Source organism: Lolium perenne, chromosome 6 (assembly GCF_019359855.2).
Source record: "Lolium perenne isolate Kyuss_39 chromosome 6, Kyuss_2.0, whole genome shotgun sequence".
NCBI lineage: Eukaryota > Viridiplantae > Streptophyta > Magnoliopsida > Poales > Poaceae > Lolium > Lolium perenne.
In genome coordinates, this window is record NC_067249.2 from 56,139,576 (window position 1) to 56,154,332 (window position 14,757).

At 42.0% G+C, this 14,757-nt stretch overlaps 1 protein-coding gene across 2 annotated transcripts; it reads left to right on the forward strand.

Moving 5' to 3' along the window:
• The first annotated feature begins 8,082 nt into the window (after positions 1–8,082).
• LOC127308052 (uncharacterized) lies at positions 8,083–13,266 on the forward strand. Of its 2 annotated transcripts, none has more exons than XM_051338817.2 (15): positions 8,083–8,237; positions 8,861–8,940; positions 9,025–9,142; positions 9,254–9,432; positions 9,809–9,891; positions 9,975–10,123; positions 10,228–10,289; positions 10,467–10,575; positions 10,769–10,888; positions 11,036–11,155; positions 11,239–11,359; positions 12,113–12,269; positions 12,361–12,433; positions 12,555–12,682; positions 12,906–13,266. In XM_051338817.2, the coding sequence occupies exons 1-15, from the start codon at positions 8,180–8,182 to the stop codon at positions 13,026–13,028; spliced, it is 1,680 nt and encodes a 559-aa protein (XP_051194777.1). In that variant the 5' UTR covers positions 8,083–8,179; the 3' UTR covers positions 13,029–13,266. The 2 variants fall into 2 exon arrangements, with proteins under 2 accessions (XP_051194777.1, XP_071677815.1); XM_071821714.1 differs by having other exon boundaries at positions 8,100–8,716.
• The last annotated feature ends 1,491 nt before the right edge of the window (positions 13,267–14,757 follow it).

Here is a 14,757-nt window from a genome sequence, read left to right on the forward strand (position 1 = left end):
CATGTATATCTCATGGATATTGTCAACATAGAGTAATATAATAAGTGCAATATGCAAGTATGTAGGAATCAATGCACAGTTCACACAAGTGTTTGCTTCTTGAGGTGGAGAGAAATAGGTGAACTGACTCAACAATAAAAGTAAAAGGAATGGTCCTCCATAGAGGAAAGCATCGATTGCTATATTTGTGCTAGAGCTTTTATTTTGAAAACATGAAACAATTTTGTCAACGGTAGTAATAAAGCATATGAGTTATGTAAATTATATCTTACAAGTTGCAAGCCTCATGCATAGTATACTAATAGTGCCCGCACCTTGTCCTAATTAGCTTGGACTACCGAATCATCACAATACACATGTTTTAACCAAGTGTCACAATGGGGTACCTCCATGCCGCCTGTACAAAGATCTAAGGAGAAAGCTCGCATTTTGGATTTCTCGCTTTTGATTATTCTCAACTTAGACATCCATACCGGGACAACATGGACAACAGATAATGGACTCCTCTTTAATGCATAAGCATGTGGCAACAATTATTATTCTCATATGAGATTGAGGATATATGTCCAAAACTGAAACTTCCACCATGAATCATGGCTTTAGTTAGCGGCCCAATGTTCTTCTCTAACAATATGCATGCTTAACCATAAGGTGGTAGATCTCTCTTACTTCAGACAAGACGGACATGCATAGCAACTCACATGATATTCAACAAAGAATAGTTGATGGCGTACCCAGGAACATGGTTATCGCACAACAAGCAACTTAATAAGAGATAAAGTGCATAAGTACATATTCAATACCACAATAGTTTTTAAGCTATTTGTCCCATGAGCTATATATTGCAAAGGTGAATGATGGAATTTTAAAGGTAGCACTCAAGCAATTTACTTTGGAATGGCGGAGAAATACCATGTAGTAGGTAGGTATGGTGGACACAAATGGCATAGTGGTTGGCTCAAGTATTTTGGATGCATGAGAAGTATTCCCTCTCGATACAAGGTTTAGGCTAGCAAGGTTATTTGAAACAAACACAAGGATGAACGGCGCAGCAAAACTCACATAAAAGACATATTGTAAACATTATAAGACTCTACACCGTCTTCCTTGTTGTTCAAACTCAATACTAGAAATTATCTAGACCTTAGAGAGACCAAATATGCAAACCAAATTTTAGCATGCTCTATGTATTTCTTCATTAATGGGTGCAAAGCATATGATGCAAGAGCTTAAACATGAGCACAACAATTGCCAAGTATCACATTATCCAAGACATTTTAGCAATTACTACATGTATCATTTTTCAGTTCCAACCATATAACAATTTAACGAAGAAGAAACTTCGCCATGAATATTATGAGTAGAGCCTAAGGACATACTTGTCCATATGCTACAGCGGAGCGTGTCTCTCTCCCATACAGTGAATGCTAGGATCCATTTTATTCAAATAAAACAAAAACAAACCGACACTCCAAGAAAAGCACATAAGATGTGATGGAATAAAAATATAGTTTCAGGGGAGGAACCTGATAATGTTGTCGATGAAGAAGGGGATGCCTTGGGCATCCCCAAGCTTAGACACTTGAGTCTTCTTAGATTATGCAGGGGTGAACCACCGGGGCATCCCCAAGCTTAGAGCTTTCACTCTCCTTGATCATATTGCATCATACTCCTCTCTTGATCCTTGAAAACTTCCTCCACACCAAACTTGGAACAACTCATTAGAGGGTTAGTGGACAATAAAAATTAACATGTTCAGAGGTGACACAATCATTCTTAACACTTCTGGACATTGCATAAAGCTACTGGACCTTAATGGATCAAAGAAATTCATCCAACATAGCAAAAGAGGCAATGCGAAATAAAAGGCAGAATCTGTCAAAACAGAACAGTTCGTATTGACGAATTTTATCGAGGCACCAGACTTGCTCAAATGAAAATGCTCAAATTGAATGAAAGTTGCGTACATATCTGAGGATCACTCACGTAAATTGGCATAATTTTCTGAGTTACCTACAGAGAAAACAGCCCAGATTCGTGACAGTAAAGAAATCTATTTCTGCGCAGTAATCCAAATCTAGTATGAACTTTACTATCAACGACTTTACTTGGCACAACAAAACACTAAACTAAGATAAGGAGAGGTTGCTACAGTAGTAAACAACTTCCAAGACACAAAATAAAAACAAAGTACTGTAGTAAAAACACATGGGTTGTCTCCCATAAGCGCTTTTCTTTAACGCCTTTCAGCTAGGCGCAGAAAGTGTATATCAAGTATTATCAAGAGACGAAGTGTCAACATCATAATTTGTTCTAATAATAGAATCAAAAGGTAACTTCATTCTCTTTCTAGGGAAGTGTTCCATACCTTTCTTGAGAGGAAATTGATATTTTATATTACCTTCCTTCATATCAATGATAGCACCAACGGTTCGAAGAAAAGGTCTTCCCAATATGATGGGACAAGATGCATTGCATTCAATATCCAAGACAACAAAATCAACGGGGACAAGATATTGTTAATGGTAATGCGAACATTATCAACTTTCCCCAAAGGTTTCTTTGTAGAATGATCAGCAAGATTAACATCCAAATAACAATTTTTCAGCGGTGGCAAGTCAAGCATATTATAAATTTTCTTAGGCATAACAGAAATACTTGCACCAAGATCACATAAAGCATTACAATAAAAATCATTAACCTTCATCTTAATGATGGGCTCCCAACCATCCTCTAGCTTTCTAGGAATAGAGGCTTCGCGCTCTAGTTTCTCTTCTCTAGCTTTTATGAGAGCATTTGTAATATGTTGCGTGAAAGCCAAATTTATAGCACTAGCATTAGGACTTTTAGCAAGTTTTTGCAAGAACTTTATAACTTCAAAGATGTGGCAATCATAAAAATTCAAACCATTATAATCTAAAGCAATGGGATCATCATCCCCAATGTTGGAAAAAATTTCAGCAGTTTTATCACAAGCAATTTCAGCAGTTTTAGCAATTTCAGGCAATTTTGTACGCTTTGCACTAGGAGTAGAAACATTGCCAACACCAATTATTTTATTATTAATAGTGGGAGGTGCAGCAACATGTGTAGCATTAGCATTACTAGTCGTGGTAATAGTCCAAACTTTAGCTATATTATCTTCTTTAGCTAGTTTTTCATTTTCTTCTCTATCCCACCTAGCACGCAATTCGGCCATCAATCTTATATTCTCATTAATTCTAACTTGGATGGCATTTGCTGTAGTAACAATTTTATTTTCAATATCCCTATTAGGCATAACTTTCGATTTCAAAAGATCAACATCAGCAGCAAGACTATCGACTTTAGAAGCAAGTATATCAATTTTCCCAAGCTTTTCTTCAACAGATTTGTTAAAAGCAGTTTGTGTACTAATAAATTCTTTAAGCATAGCTTCAAGTCCAGGGGGTGTGTTCCTATTATTATTGTAATAATTCCCATAAGAATTAGCATAACCGTTACCATTATTATAAGGATATGGCCTATAGTTATTACTAGAATTGTTCCGATAAGCATTGTTGTTGAAATTATTATTTTTAATGAAGTTTACATCAACATGTTCTTCTTGTGCAACCAATGAAGCTAATGGAACATTATTAGGATCAATATTAGTCCTATCATTCACAAGCATAGACATAATAGCATCAATCTTATCACTCAAGGAAGAGGTTTCTTCAACAGAATTTACCTTCTTACCTTGTGGAGCTCTTTCCGTGTGCCATTCAGAGTAATTGATCATCATATTATCAAGAAGCTTTGTTGCTTCACCAAGAGTGATGGACATAAAGGTACCTCCAGCAGCTGAATCCAATAAATTCCGCGAAGAAAAATTTAGTCCTGCATAGAAGGTTTGGATGATCATCCAAGTAGTCAGTCCATGGGTTGGGCAATTTTTAACCAAAGATTTCATTCTTTCCCATGCTTGTGCAACATGCTCAGTATCTAATTGTTTAAAATTCATTATGCTACTCCTCAAAGATATAATTTTAGCAGGGGGATAATATCTACCAATAAAAGCATCCTTGCATTTAGTCCAGGAATCAATACTATTCTTAGGCAGAGATAGCAACCAATCTTTAGCTCTTCCTCTTAATGAGAAAGGGAAAAAATTTAATTTTATAATGTCACCATCTACATCTTTATATTTTTGCATTTCACATAGTTCAATAAAATTATTAAGATGGGCAGCAGCATCATCAGAACTAACACCAGAAAATTGCTCTCGCATAACAAGATTCAGTAAAGCTGGTTTAATTTCAAAGAATTCTGCTGTAGTAGCAGGTGGAGCAATAGGTGTGCATAAGAAATCATTATTATTTGTGGTTGTGAAGTCACACAACTTAGTATTTTCAGGGGTAGCCATTTTAGCAACAGTAAATAAAACAAACTAGATAAAGTAAATGCGAGTAACTATTTTTTTTGTGTTTTTGATATAGCAAACAAGATAGCAAATAAAGTAAAACTAGCAACTAATTTTTTTGTATTTTGATTTAGTGCAGCAAACAAAGTAGTAAATAAAACTAAGCAAGACAAAAACAAAGTAAAGAGATTGGGAAGTGGAGACTCCCCTTGCAGCGTGTCTTGATCTCACAACGGCGCCGGAAATTTGCTTGATGCGTGTGGTTGACACGTCCGTTGGGAACCCCAAGAGGAAGGTGTGATGCGCACAGCGGCAAGTTTCCTCGATAAGAAACCAAGGTTTAATCGAACCGTAGGAGTCAAGAAGCACGTTGAAGGTTGATGGCGGCGGGATGTAGTGCGGCGCAACACCAGAGATTCCGGCGCCAACGTGGAACCTGCACAACACAACCAAAGTACTCCGCTCAACGAAACAAAGTGAGGTTGTCAATCTCACCGGCTTGCTGTAACAAAGTATTAACCGTATTGTGTGGAAGTTGATTGTTTGCTGAAAACAAGAAAACGGTATTGCGGTAGATTGTATTTCAAGATAGAGAATTGGACCGGGGTCCACAGTTCACTAGAGGTGTCTCTCCCATAAGATAAACAGCATGTTGGGTGAACAAATTACAGTTGGGCAATTGACAAATAAAGAGGGCATGACCATGCACATACATATTATGATGAATATTGTGAGATTTAATTGGGCATTACGACAAAGTACATAGACCGCTATCCAGCATGCATCTATGCCTAAAAAGTCCACCTTCAAAGTTATCATCCGAACCCCCTCCAGTATTAAGTTGCTAACAACAGACAATTGCATTAAGTATTGCGCGTAATGTAATCGGTAACTACATCCTTGAACATAGCACCAATGTTTTATTCCTAGTGGCAACAAAGACATCCATAATCTTAGAGATTTCTCGTCACTTCCCAGATTCACGGAGACATGAACCCACTATCGAGCATAAATACTCCCTCTTGGAGTTACAAGCATCTACTTGGCCAGAGCATCTACTAGTAACGGAGAGCATGCAAGATCATAAATAACACATAGATATAAATTGATAATCAACATAACAAGTATTCTCTATTCATCGGAACCCAACAAACGCAACATATAGAATTACAGATAGATGATCTTGATCATGTTAGGCAGCTCACAAGATCCAACAATGAAGCACAATGGGGAGAAGACAACCATCTAGCTACTGCTATGGACCCATAGTCCAGGGGTAGACTACTCACTCATCACTCCGGAGGCGACCATGGCGGCGTAGAGTCCTCCGGGAGATGATTCCCCTCTCCGGCAGGGTGCCGGAGGCGATCTCTGAATCCCCGAGATGGGATTGGCGGCGGCGGTGTCTCTCGGAAGGTTTTCCGTATCGTGGCTCTCGGCATCGGGGTTTCGCGACGGAGGCTTTAAGTAGGCGGAAGGGCAGGTCAGGGGGCCACACGAGGGCCCCACACTACAGGTCGGCGCGGCCAAGGGCCAGGCCGCGCCGCCCTAGGGTGTGGCCACCTCGTGGCCCCACTTCGTCTCCTCTTCGGTCTTCTGGAAGCTTCGTGGCAAAATAGGACCCTAGGCGTTGATTTCGTCCAATTCCGAGAATATTTCTTTACTAGGATTTCTGAAACCAAAAACAGCAGAAAACAAAGAATCGGCACTTCGGCATCTTGTTAATAGGTTAGTTCCAGAAAATGCACGAATATGACATAAAGTGTGCATAAAACATGTAGATATCATCAATAATGTGGCATGGAACACAAGAAATTATCGATACGTCGGAGACGTATCAGGTAGGTCATCGTTCACCCTGACGGTGAAGTCCCATTCTTCATCGTCCCAATGCTCGGGAGCCTCCTTCTCCTATTGCGCCATCAGGTCGTGTTCTGGTATCGGCTCGCTGGAGGAGGAGGACTGGAAAGAGAGACCCGACGAGGCGGAGGAGGAGGAAGAGGAAGACATGGCTACAGAGGAGGGGTTTTTTTTTGCCGATGGCTAGTACAGAGCAAGGGGATGAAGAGGTGAACTGTTCGGCGCGGTTAAATAAAGGGGATATAGTGGAGATTTAATGCTACAACAGTTTCCGAGGAAGTGGTGCCAAAAAACTGTCAAATCGTGCAGAGAAGTTGAGAAGGCAAGGCATCATGATGAAATGATACTGCGACGGTTCTGCTCTGCCACGACATGACCCAACGAAGAAAAAACAGAGTGGTTTTGAAATTATCATTACCAAAACCAGGGGGGCATGTGTTATCACCAGATTTTAACCGAATCAAAGGTGGGCCGTGATTGAGATGGGCTTGGAAAATATACACGGGAAATATTCATGAATCGGCCTCGTGCAAGAGTTTGGGCTAGATTGCCCGTGTATCTGTAAATTATAGTAGGTTACGTGTCGGTTAGGATTAAAAGATAGAGTTTAGCTCGTACACGGTTGGGGTTATTCCCAAATTAGAGAGTCTACAGACTATAAATATGTATCTAGGGTTATTGAGAAAAGAGACGATCACGTTCACAACAAACCAATCTAGGCGCATCGCCACCCCTTGTTTCGAGGGTTTCTTCCGGGTAAGCGCTATGCTGCCTAGATCGCATCTTGCGATCTAGGCAGTATCTTGTTTATTCGTCGTTCATGTGTTGCTCGTACTGAAGCTTTTTTGATGGCGAGCAACACCGTTATCGTAGGTACTTTAGGGTTAGCATCGGTACTTTCTTGATGTATTTGCTTAGTTATGCTATCCCTAGATATCTAGCTGTCCTTACATCTATCTTAGGTGTAAGGGCAACACCTTGCTTAGTCTTTATTTAGTAGATTCGATCTGTTACGGTTGTTCCTTATTCTTCAAGGATTAGTTTAATATCCATATGGTTAGGCCTTGCAAACGGGTTGAAGGATCCAGTAGTGCGTGAGGTACGGTTTGCTGATCCTAGAAGGGATGTTCCGAGGATCGACTTCGTGTTGGTTTTTAGGCCTTTTCTAGGGTTGGTTTTCCGTCATCTTTCGTACTCCGCTGTGCTCAATTACGTGTAAGATGTGCCGGTTAGGAGGTGAAAACCCTAAATCGTCGTAGATCGTTTTAGCTTAGTATTGATCAAGCAGGACCACCATGTTATCGTAGATCCAATACGAATCATGGGTGGATCGGCTCCATGAGCCGATTCACAGGATAACCTGAGAGCCGATCGAGGCTCGTATTTAATGTTTACGTGTATGCCATGCAGGAAACTAGTCGAAGCAATCCATCACCTTCCTGACCAGGTATAGGTCAGGTGGCACGCCCTTGCACCAGCATCGGACGTGCGTGCCGAAGTATTGCGGGCCGTCGCCCGAGGGACCAGGGCCCACCAGCAGTCCTGGGAGCCTCCCGGCTCTACGTCTTGCCCGTTGCTGCTCGCCGGTGGGTTTTGGTGGTCAACAACAATAAAGTTATGATTCAGCATAAAACAAAAACTATTAAGAAGTAGATCGAAAATAACATGTCACCCTTCCGAGGTAAACAAAGGTTTGTATTTAAATCAAATTCCACAGCGCCAAATTGCAAGCAGTAAATTTAAACATGAATTCCTAAATCACAGTACCACGTTGAACGATGTTCAACTCGAGAGTGGGCCTAGATCCCAGTCCCAGCCCAACTTGCGATCAGACTGATACAACCCAGCCAAAGCGACCCGACGCAACCTACCCGGATCAGGCCCACGTGGACGCGCTAGGTCCTCGTCCCCGGCTCCGGCTGCTCCGCCGTCGGCGTCATGTCCCGCGGTGGCGTATTCCTCGGCGTCGACGTCGGCACCGGCAGTGCTCGCGCGGGTTTGCTGCATTCAAAACCCCTCCCTACTTGTTCTCTCACGTTTCTAGTAGTATAATGTCGGATTTTCCATATTAGGGCGAGATTTAGGAGGCTAGTTAATACCGATGCTGTCTTTCTAGCGAAGTAAACATTGCCATTTTGCTAGAGAAAATGGAAGGAAATATATTTCATGCGAGTCCACTCCAGTGATGAACTAAATGCTACCTTCATCGGAGGAAGTATTTTTTTACGGAAAATGAAAGAAAATATGTTCAGTTCTCTTTAACACTCTCTAACTGACTTTCTGTGATGGCGGTTAATGTGAATAAGTAATCAGACACTTTCTTTCCTATGAACATATTGTAGTTAAATTAGGAGTTATTTTTCTTCTTTTATTAAAAAAAGAAGTTAATTTTATTTTTGTAAATTGTTCATTAACATAACGCCATCAGTATGTTTTTCCACATAAAATGGAAGGAATTCTTAAGTATTTTTTTGGGTAACTCTCTAGCTCCCTCTGTGATGGAGAAATTTCATTGGGAGTTTAGAGGCTTCCTTGCCACTGGACATACTATAGAAAACTAAAATAGGAGTTAATTTCATTGGGTTGGTGTTGTAAATTGTTCGTTGTCTGTTGATTCAGGCCTCTTTGATGAGAAGGGTAAGCTTCTTGGCTCCGCAAGCAACCCTATACAGATGTGGAAAGATAAGGATTGTGTAGAGGTTGGCAACTTTTATGTTCATCAATACAGTCTACAACATGATCAATACGCTGTCTTGTTAATTCTCGGCTGTTTTCACCACTAGCAATCGTCAACGGATATCTGGCATGCAGTGTGCGCTGCTGTAAGATCTGCATGCTCGCTGGCAAATGTTGCTCCCGAGGATGTCGCCGGCCTTGGCTTCACCGCTACTTGTTCTCTTGGTTTGCTCTGATCTCCATTTTAGCCACGTGCCTTGTGGTTTGAATGAGAATTTTGTGTCTTAGGTGAATAGAATTTTTATCAAGTTGATGACAGAGGATGGTTGCTTGCAGTTGCTATCGGTGTTGATGGTTCTCCTGTTTCTGTTTCTTCGAATGGTGATTCAAAAAGAGACATCCTGGTGTGGATGGACCATAGGTCTGTTGACCAGGCCGAGAGAATTAGTTCTCAGGGTTCACCGGTATTGCAATTTTATGGTGGAGGTCTCTCTCCAGAAATGCAAGCTCCAAAGGTAACTGCTTTTATTTTCATGCATAAGATTCTCCTGACTTCGTTGTTCACCATTTAAAAAAACTGCTAACCATCTTATTGGAGATCTCAACTCTGTGTTGACTGTTCGATATTATAGTTACCATGTTGTTGCTCTACCTTCCTAGAAGTTTGGCTTGAGATTTGCAGAATCTCAGAACTCTAGCATTTCGAAAACTGAACAGCACAATGTTCTCTTCTTGACTTGTTCAGAGTATGATGTTTTGCTTAAAGAGTACCGAAACCGACATAGTTTTGACTTATTTAGTACTGAGCAGTGGTTTAAACAATAGGTTTGTTGTGTATTTTACTGTTAACTCCATTGCTTGTATCATATTTTGACTTAAAAAAATTTACAGCTTTTATGGGTAAAGGAAAATATGCAAGAGTCTTGGTCTATGGTATGGAGGTGGATGGACCTTAGTAACTGGTTAACATATCGGTGAGGTAACACTGAAACTTGATTTTATTATAAGCGACGACTTGAATTCCTAACATATTTTGCTTTGGTTGTTTATTTTCTAGGGCGACCGGTGATGACACCCGCAGCTTATCGCACATGGAGCAGTGGATGGCATCAGATTCATCTGATATGGAAGCATGTGGAAGGGATGAAGTCTTCTGGGCACAAATAGGCCTGGGAGACCTTTATGAAGGGAACCATGCAAAAATAGGTTGAGTGCATATCTATTTTGCTTTTGGTGCTAAAACCAGTGCATGGTATGTGGTTATTAATTTTCTAAACGTCATTACTTACTTTTCTGTGCGATCGAAATAGGACACAGCGTTGCACTTCCTGGTCATCCTCTAGGTTCTGGTTTAACACCTACTTCTGCAAAGGCAAGCAAATCGGTTTTGCTCCTGATTTATAATGGCACTGTTTAAGATGCCTTTATGGTAAATGGTACTATCATGCATGAACAAGGCAATCAATTACCAAAGTTCTTTCTTACCGTTTTTATGTTAGAAATAAATGATTATTTTTCATCGGTGTACTTTGCTTGCCTCCAATTTCAGGAGTTAGGCTTGCTTCCTATGACTCCGGTTGGAATTTCGATTCTTGATGCTTATGCTGGTGGTGTTGGAGTCTTGGAAAGCGTGTCGAATGCAGAGTTTAAAGCTGCCAGTAAGTGTTGATTCTCCTCTGTGTTTCCTAAAGAAACGACTACATCTAATTTCACATTTATCTGTGTGGAACACTTTTCCCAAGAAAAAGCAAATGGGTTGCAGCGAGATGCATTGCTAGAGAACAAGAATATGTACGCAAGCCAAATATAGGCACACCACACACAAGATTATGTGGAACATTTTGTTTGCAGTGTCTGATGAGGAGGCAATATGCCATCACATGGTTTTGGTTTGCGGAACATCTACATGCCACATGGCTGTTTCAAAGAAAAAGTTATTTATCCCTGGTGTCTGGGGGCCATTTTTGTCTGGTACAGTTGCCTTCATATCTTTATTATTTACTTCCCTATGGTCCTTGCCAGCATCTCTATTAGTTTGTTTCTGCACTTGGTTCGCTGCATCTTATGTTGTCTATGTTAGTTAATGGCTTAATGCTTATCTTGCGATCCCACATTCAGCAATGATACCTGAGTTTTGGCTCACGGAATGTGGCCAGAGTGCAACTGGTGCTTTACTTGATTACATTGTTCAAAATCATCCCGCGGCTCCCCTTCTAGCTAATCAAGCTGCTTCGCAAAGTAAGTTTCATTTTTGCTGAAGCAGATCATCTTCGAAGCTGTACCATGTAAAATGTGTGTAATATTCTTCTCAAATTGTGCAGATCTGTCCATTTGTGAGTTGCTGAACAAGATGTTGCTTTCCATGTCACATGAACAAAATATGCCTTTTCTGTCTACATTGAGTCAAGACACCCATGTTCTTCCAGATTTTCATGGAAATCGGTAAGGATTGTGCATTCTGTGTTAACTAAGAATGTTGGTTGCCTTGATTTTTTTATTTGCATATTTACTATGTGACACCAAAAATTATTAGTCGGTTTTAATTGAAGAAATATCCCTGAGCGCACACTGCGGAGGCCAAGCCTTGAATGCGGGTGGGTTAAGGGCCTGCACTCCCTCCTCTAGCCAACCGACACAAAAGATCTCAGAACAGATCAACCAGGCTTCTTTTCCTGTCATGAATTCAACGAGACATCATGAATCAATATGTCCCTGACACTGCATCATTCTTTCACTCCGGGTCATTAAAATTGGGTCTATTATGCCAACTTTAATGCCATGTCATTATGCAATTATCTGTTCCATCTTTTTTTAGAAAACATGTTACTTTTCACTTTTATTGCTAATTAGATGTACTCAACGAAATATGGCAACACTTTCTATCACACAGGCATCTACCAATGTATGTAAAGATTAAATCTTGTACCATAAACTTATCAGGCTATCACTTTTCACTTTTATTGTCATTCTAATTAGATGTACTCAACGAAATATGGCAACACTTTCTATCACACAGGCATCTACCAATGTCATGTAAAGATTAAATATTATACCATAAACTTATCAGGCTATCACTTGCACACACATTACCCCCCCCCCCCCCCCCCCTGAAACTGTTGGTTAATGTTTACTTGGGACCAGGTTGCACACTTCCAGTGCGGTTGACATGAATGTAACAACTATTGTTATCGCTAGGTCCCCTGTGGCTGATCCAAAATCTAAAGGGGTGATATGTGGATTGACACTTGATACAAGTGAGAAGCATTTGGCGCTTTTGTACCTTGCAACAATTCAGGGCATTGCTTATGGCACTCGTCATATCGTGGAGCATTGCAATGCTCACGGGCACAAGGTATTTATTTGCTGCCAATGATCTGAGAAGTAACTTGGTCTAGAAGTCGGTGCCTAGAATATATATAATTTTTTCGTCATGTATATAACAGATTGACACTCTTCTTGCCTGTGGTGGACTTTCAAAGAACTCCTTGTATATCCAAGAACATGCAGATATCATAGGCAAGTATATCAAAGAACATTCTTCCTGCAGTATATCAAAGAACACTCTTCCTGCAGTAAAATTTGGTCTCTCCATTTCCTCCTCTCCCCTATCCTCTGAAACTTAACTTGTTCTTTACAGGATGTCCAATAATACTTCCTAGAGAGAACGAGTCTGTGCTGTTAGGCGCTGCTATTCTGGGTGCTATTGCTGCAAAGAAGTTCTCTGGCATTCGTGACGCAATGAGAGCACTGAATGCACCAGGGAAGGTATATCTTTTTTCTCGAACATGCGCCAACGATGCATGTCACGTATTACATCCAGTGACAAAGCTATGCAAACAGAACGAAAACCAACAGCCAAAAGAAGACGGAAAGAGAAAGTAGAAGCAAAAGACCAAGGGTCCAAACAGTCCCTAACTAATTACGAGTATTCTTTACTCGTCTCTTGTTTCCACTTGCTATTTCTGAAGTATAATTGTTCCTTTTGAAGGTTGTGTATCCGTCTTTGGATCCCAAGCTGAAGAAATACCATGACGCGAAATATCAGATATTCAGGTGCCTGTATGAGCAACAGCTCTCCCATCGCTCAGTCATGGCGCGGGCATTGCACTAGCGATTTGTGACATGACAATATGACATGTATCACGCGAGGATGCTGCATTCTTGTTCATCCGACGCATTTGTTGCCATGTTTTCTTGCATTATTTACATTTTTTTGTGGAAGTTTGGGTTATTTACATATTTACATGCAGTCAGTTTTGCTTCCATGGTGGAAGAGGATGTACAATGTCTCCAAATTTGATTGTAGGACAAGATGACCCATTGTGATCGAAATATGTAGTGCGCTTATAGCCCCTTTCTCGCTCTATTCTGTCAAGACTATCACAGAAATTTCACTTTTGTGATAGTTGATTTTCATTTCTGACATACCCTCAAAATAGTAAAGAAGGGATTTCGTGTGTAAAATATTGCTGCCTGTATTTTAAACAAGATCACTGGATCATCTGCATACTGTAACTTGCTCAGGCCATGTTGAATTAAGTGAAGACTAACCCTAAGACGTGGCACTCCACCAGAAATTTTGAAGAAAGGGCCTTGCTTCTCATTAATGTTTATTGTGCCCATGTTTGACAGACAAAACCTTGTTCCTATCCAAGAGGAACATTATTTGTCATGGAGAGATCTTAGAGCATCTCCACTCGGGTCCCTAAAGGGCCATGGGAGGTGCTGCTGCTAAAAATCCCTCCAATTTCATTTTGGCGCTGGTGCGGCTCAACTAATAATCCGACGCCCCTAGGCCAAACCTAACCCATGGGAGCTAGCGGGGGCGCTAGATGGACACATGTTGGTGGGAAGGAGGGCGGGAAGGGAACACATGAAGCGTCGGGTCATCGTGGGCCAGAGTTATCAGCGGCTGCAGACTAGTCATCTTCTTCCTCCTCGCCTTTCGCGTCCTGTTAATGGTTTGCTCGCGTTCAGCACCAACATTTGTAGCCGCGCGGCAAACGACAACATTGACGCGTCCCGTTGATGAGCCATGCGTCGACGTTAATGGCCACCAACGCATCCCCTTTCCCCGCTATAAAAACCACCTCGTCGCCGCCATTTTTTCCATCCAAGCCCTTCCCCTCCATCGAGCAAAACACCGAGAAAATCCCTGATTTTTATCACACCGTGCCATGGAGAGATACGAAGGCGATGGCTTCAGGCGGCGATGGATGCTCATCGAGAGGCGCGCCCAATAGCATGCGCGGTACCCTGTCCTGTTGGAAATGCCTTGTCCTTCAGGATGGGTGCTTAGCGCCGACGCCTTGCCAATGCCGCCCGTGCCGGTCGGAGCGACGCAGGGCAACTATCTATGACCTCTACCGGTCAGTCCTCATGCTAGAGGAACTCAACGACCCACGGTGAAGGACGAGCACGGGAACCTCCCTTCCAGGCGCACCGGCGACGTTGCCATACGTGACCATTGCACCCCTTCTCCTCCCCGCAGCCGCCTCCACCTCATCAAGCCAAAGCGCGAGGCGAAGGAGTGGACGTCGCCGCTGGAGTACAAGGTGGCCGCCCTCCGGATTAAGGTGGAGGAGGGCCCAGAGGAATTTTCGGGCCAGTGCAGGTTCCTGGAGTGAAGATTACTCCCCGAGGCCAAGTCGTTGGTGGCGAAGAAGAAGAAGCTGCACATTTGCATCTTCGTCACCGTTGATGTGGCCAGCGCCCTATACCGCAAGCGAACGCCATGCACCCTTGGGTGGACCCACGTCCACCTCCCCGGTGGCTAGAGCCTTAGCCACCAGACGGTTCCCATGCTGCCGGTGCCATGACAAGGACGGGAGCGGCGACAA

Bases quoted from the DNA above. Each gene is read 5' to 3' on its own strand.
- LOC127308052 (XM_051338817.2), top strand. From the start codon at position 8,180: ATGTCCCGCGGTGGCGTATTCCTCGGCGTCGACGTCGGCACCGGCAGT. The intron at 9,143-9,253 runs GTTTGCTCTGAT...GGTTGCTTGCAG, and splicing joins CACCGCTACTTGTTCTCTTG to TTGCTATCGGTGTTGATGGT. The intron at 12,434-12,554 runs GCAAGTATATCA...TGTTCTTTACAG, and splicing joins AGAACATGCAGATATCATAG to GATGTCCAATAATACTTCCT.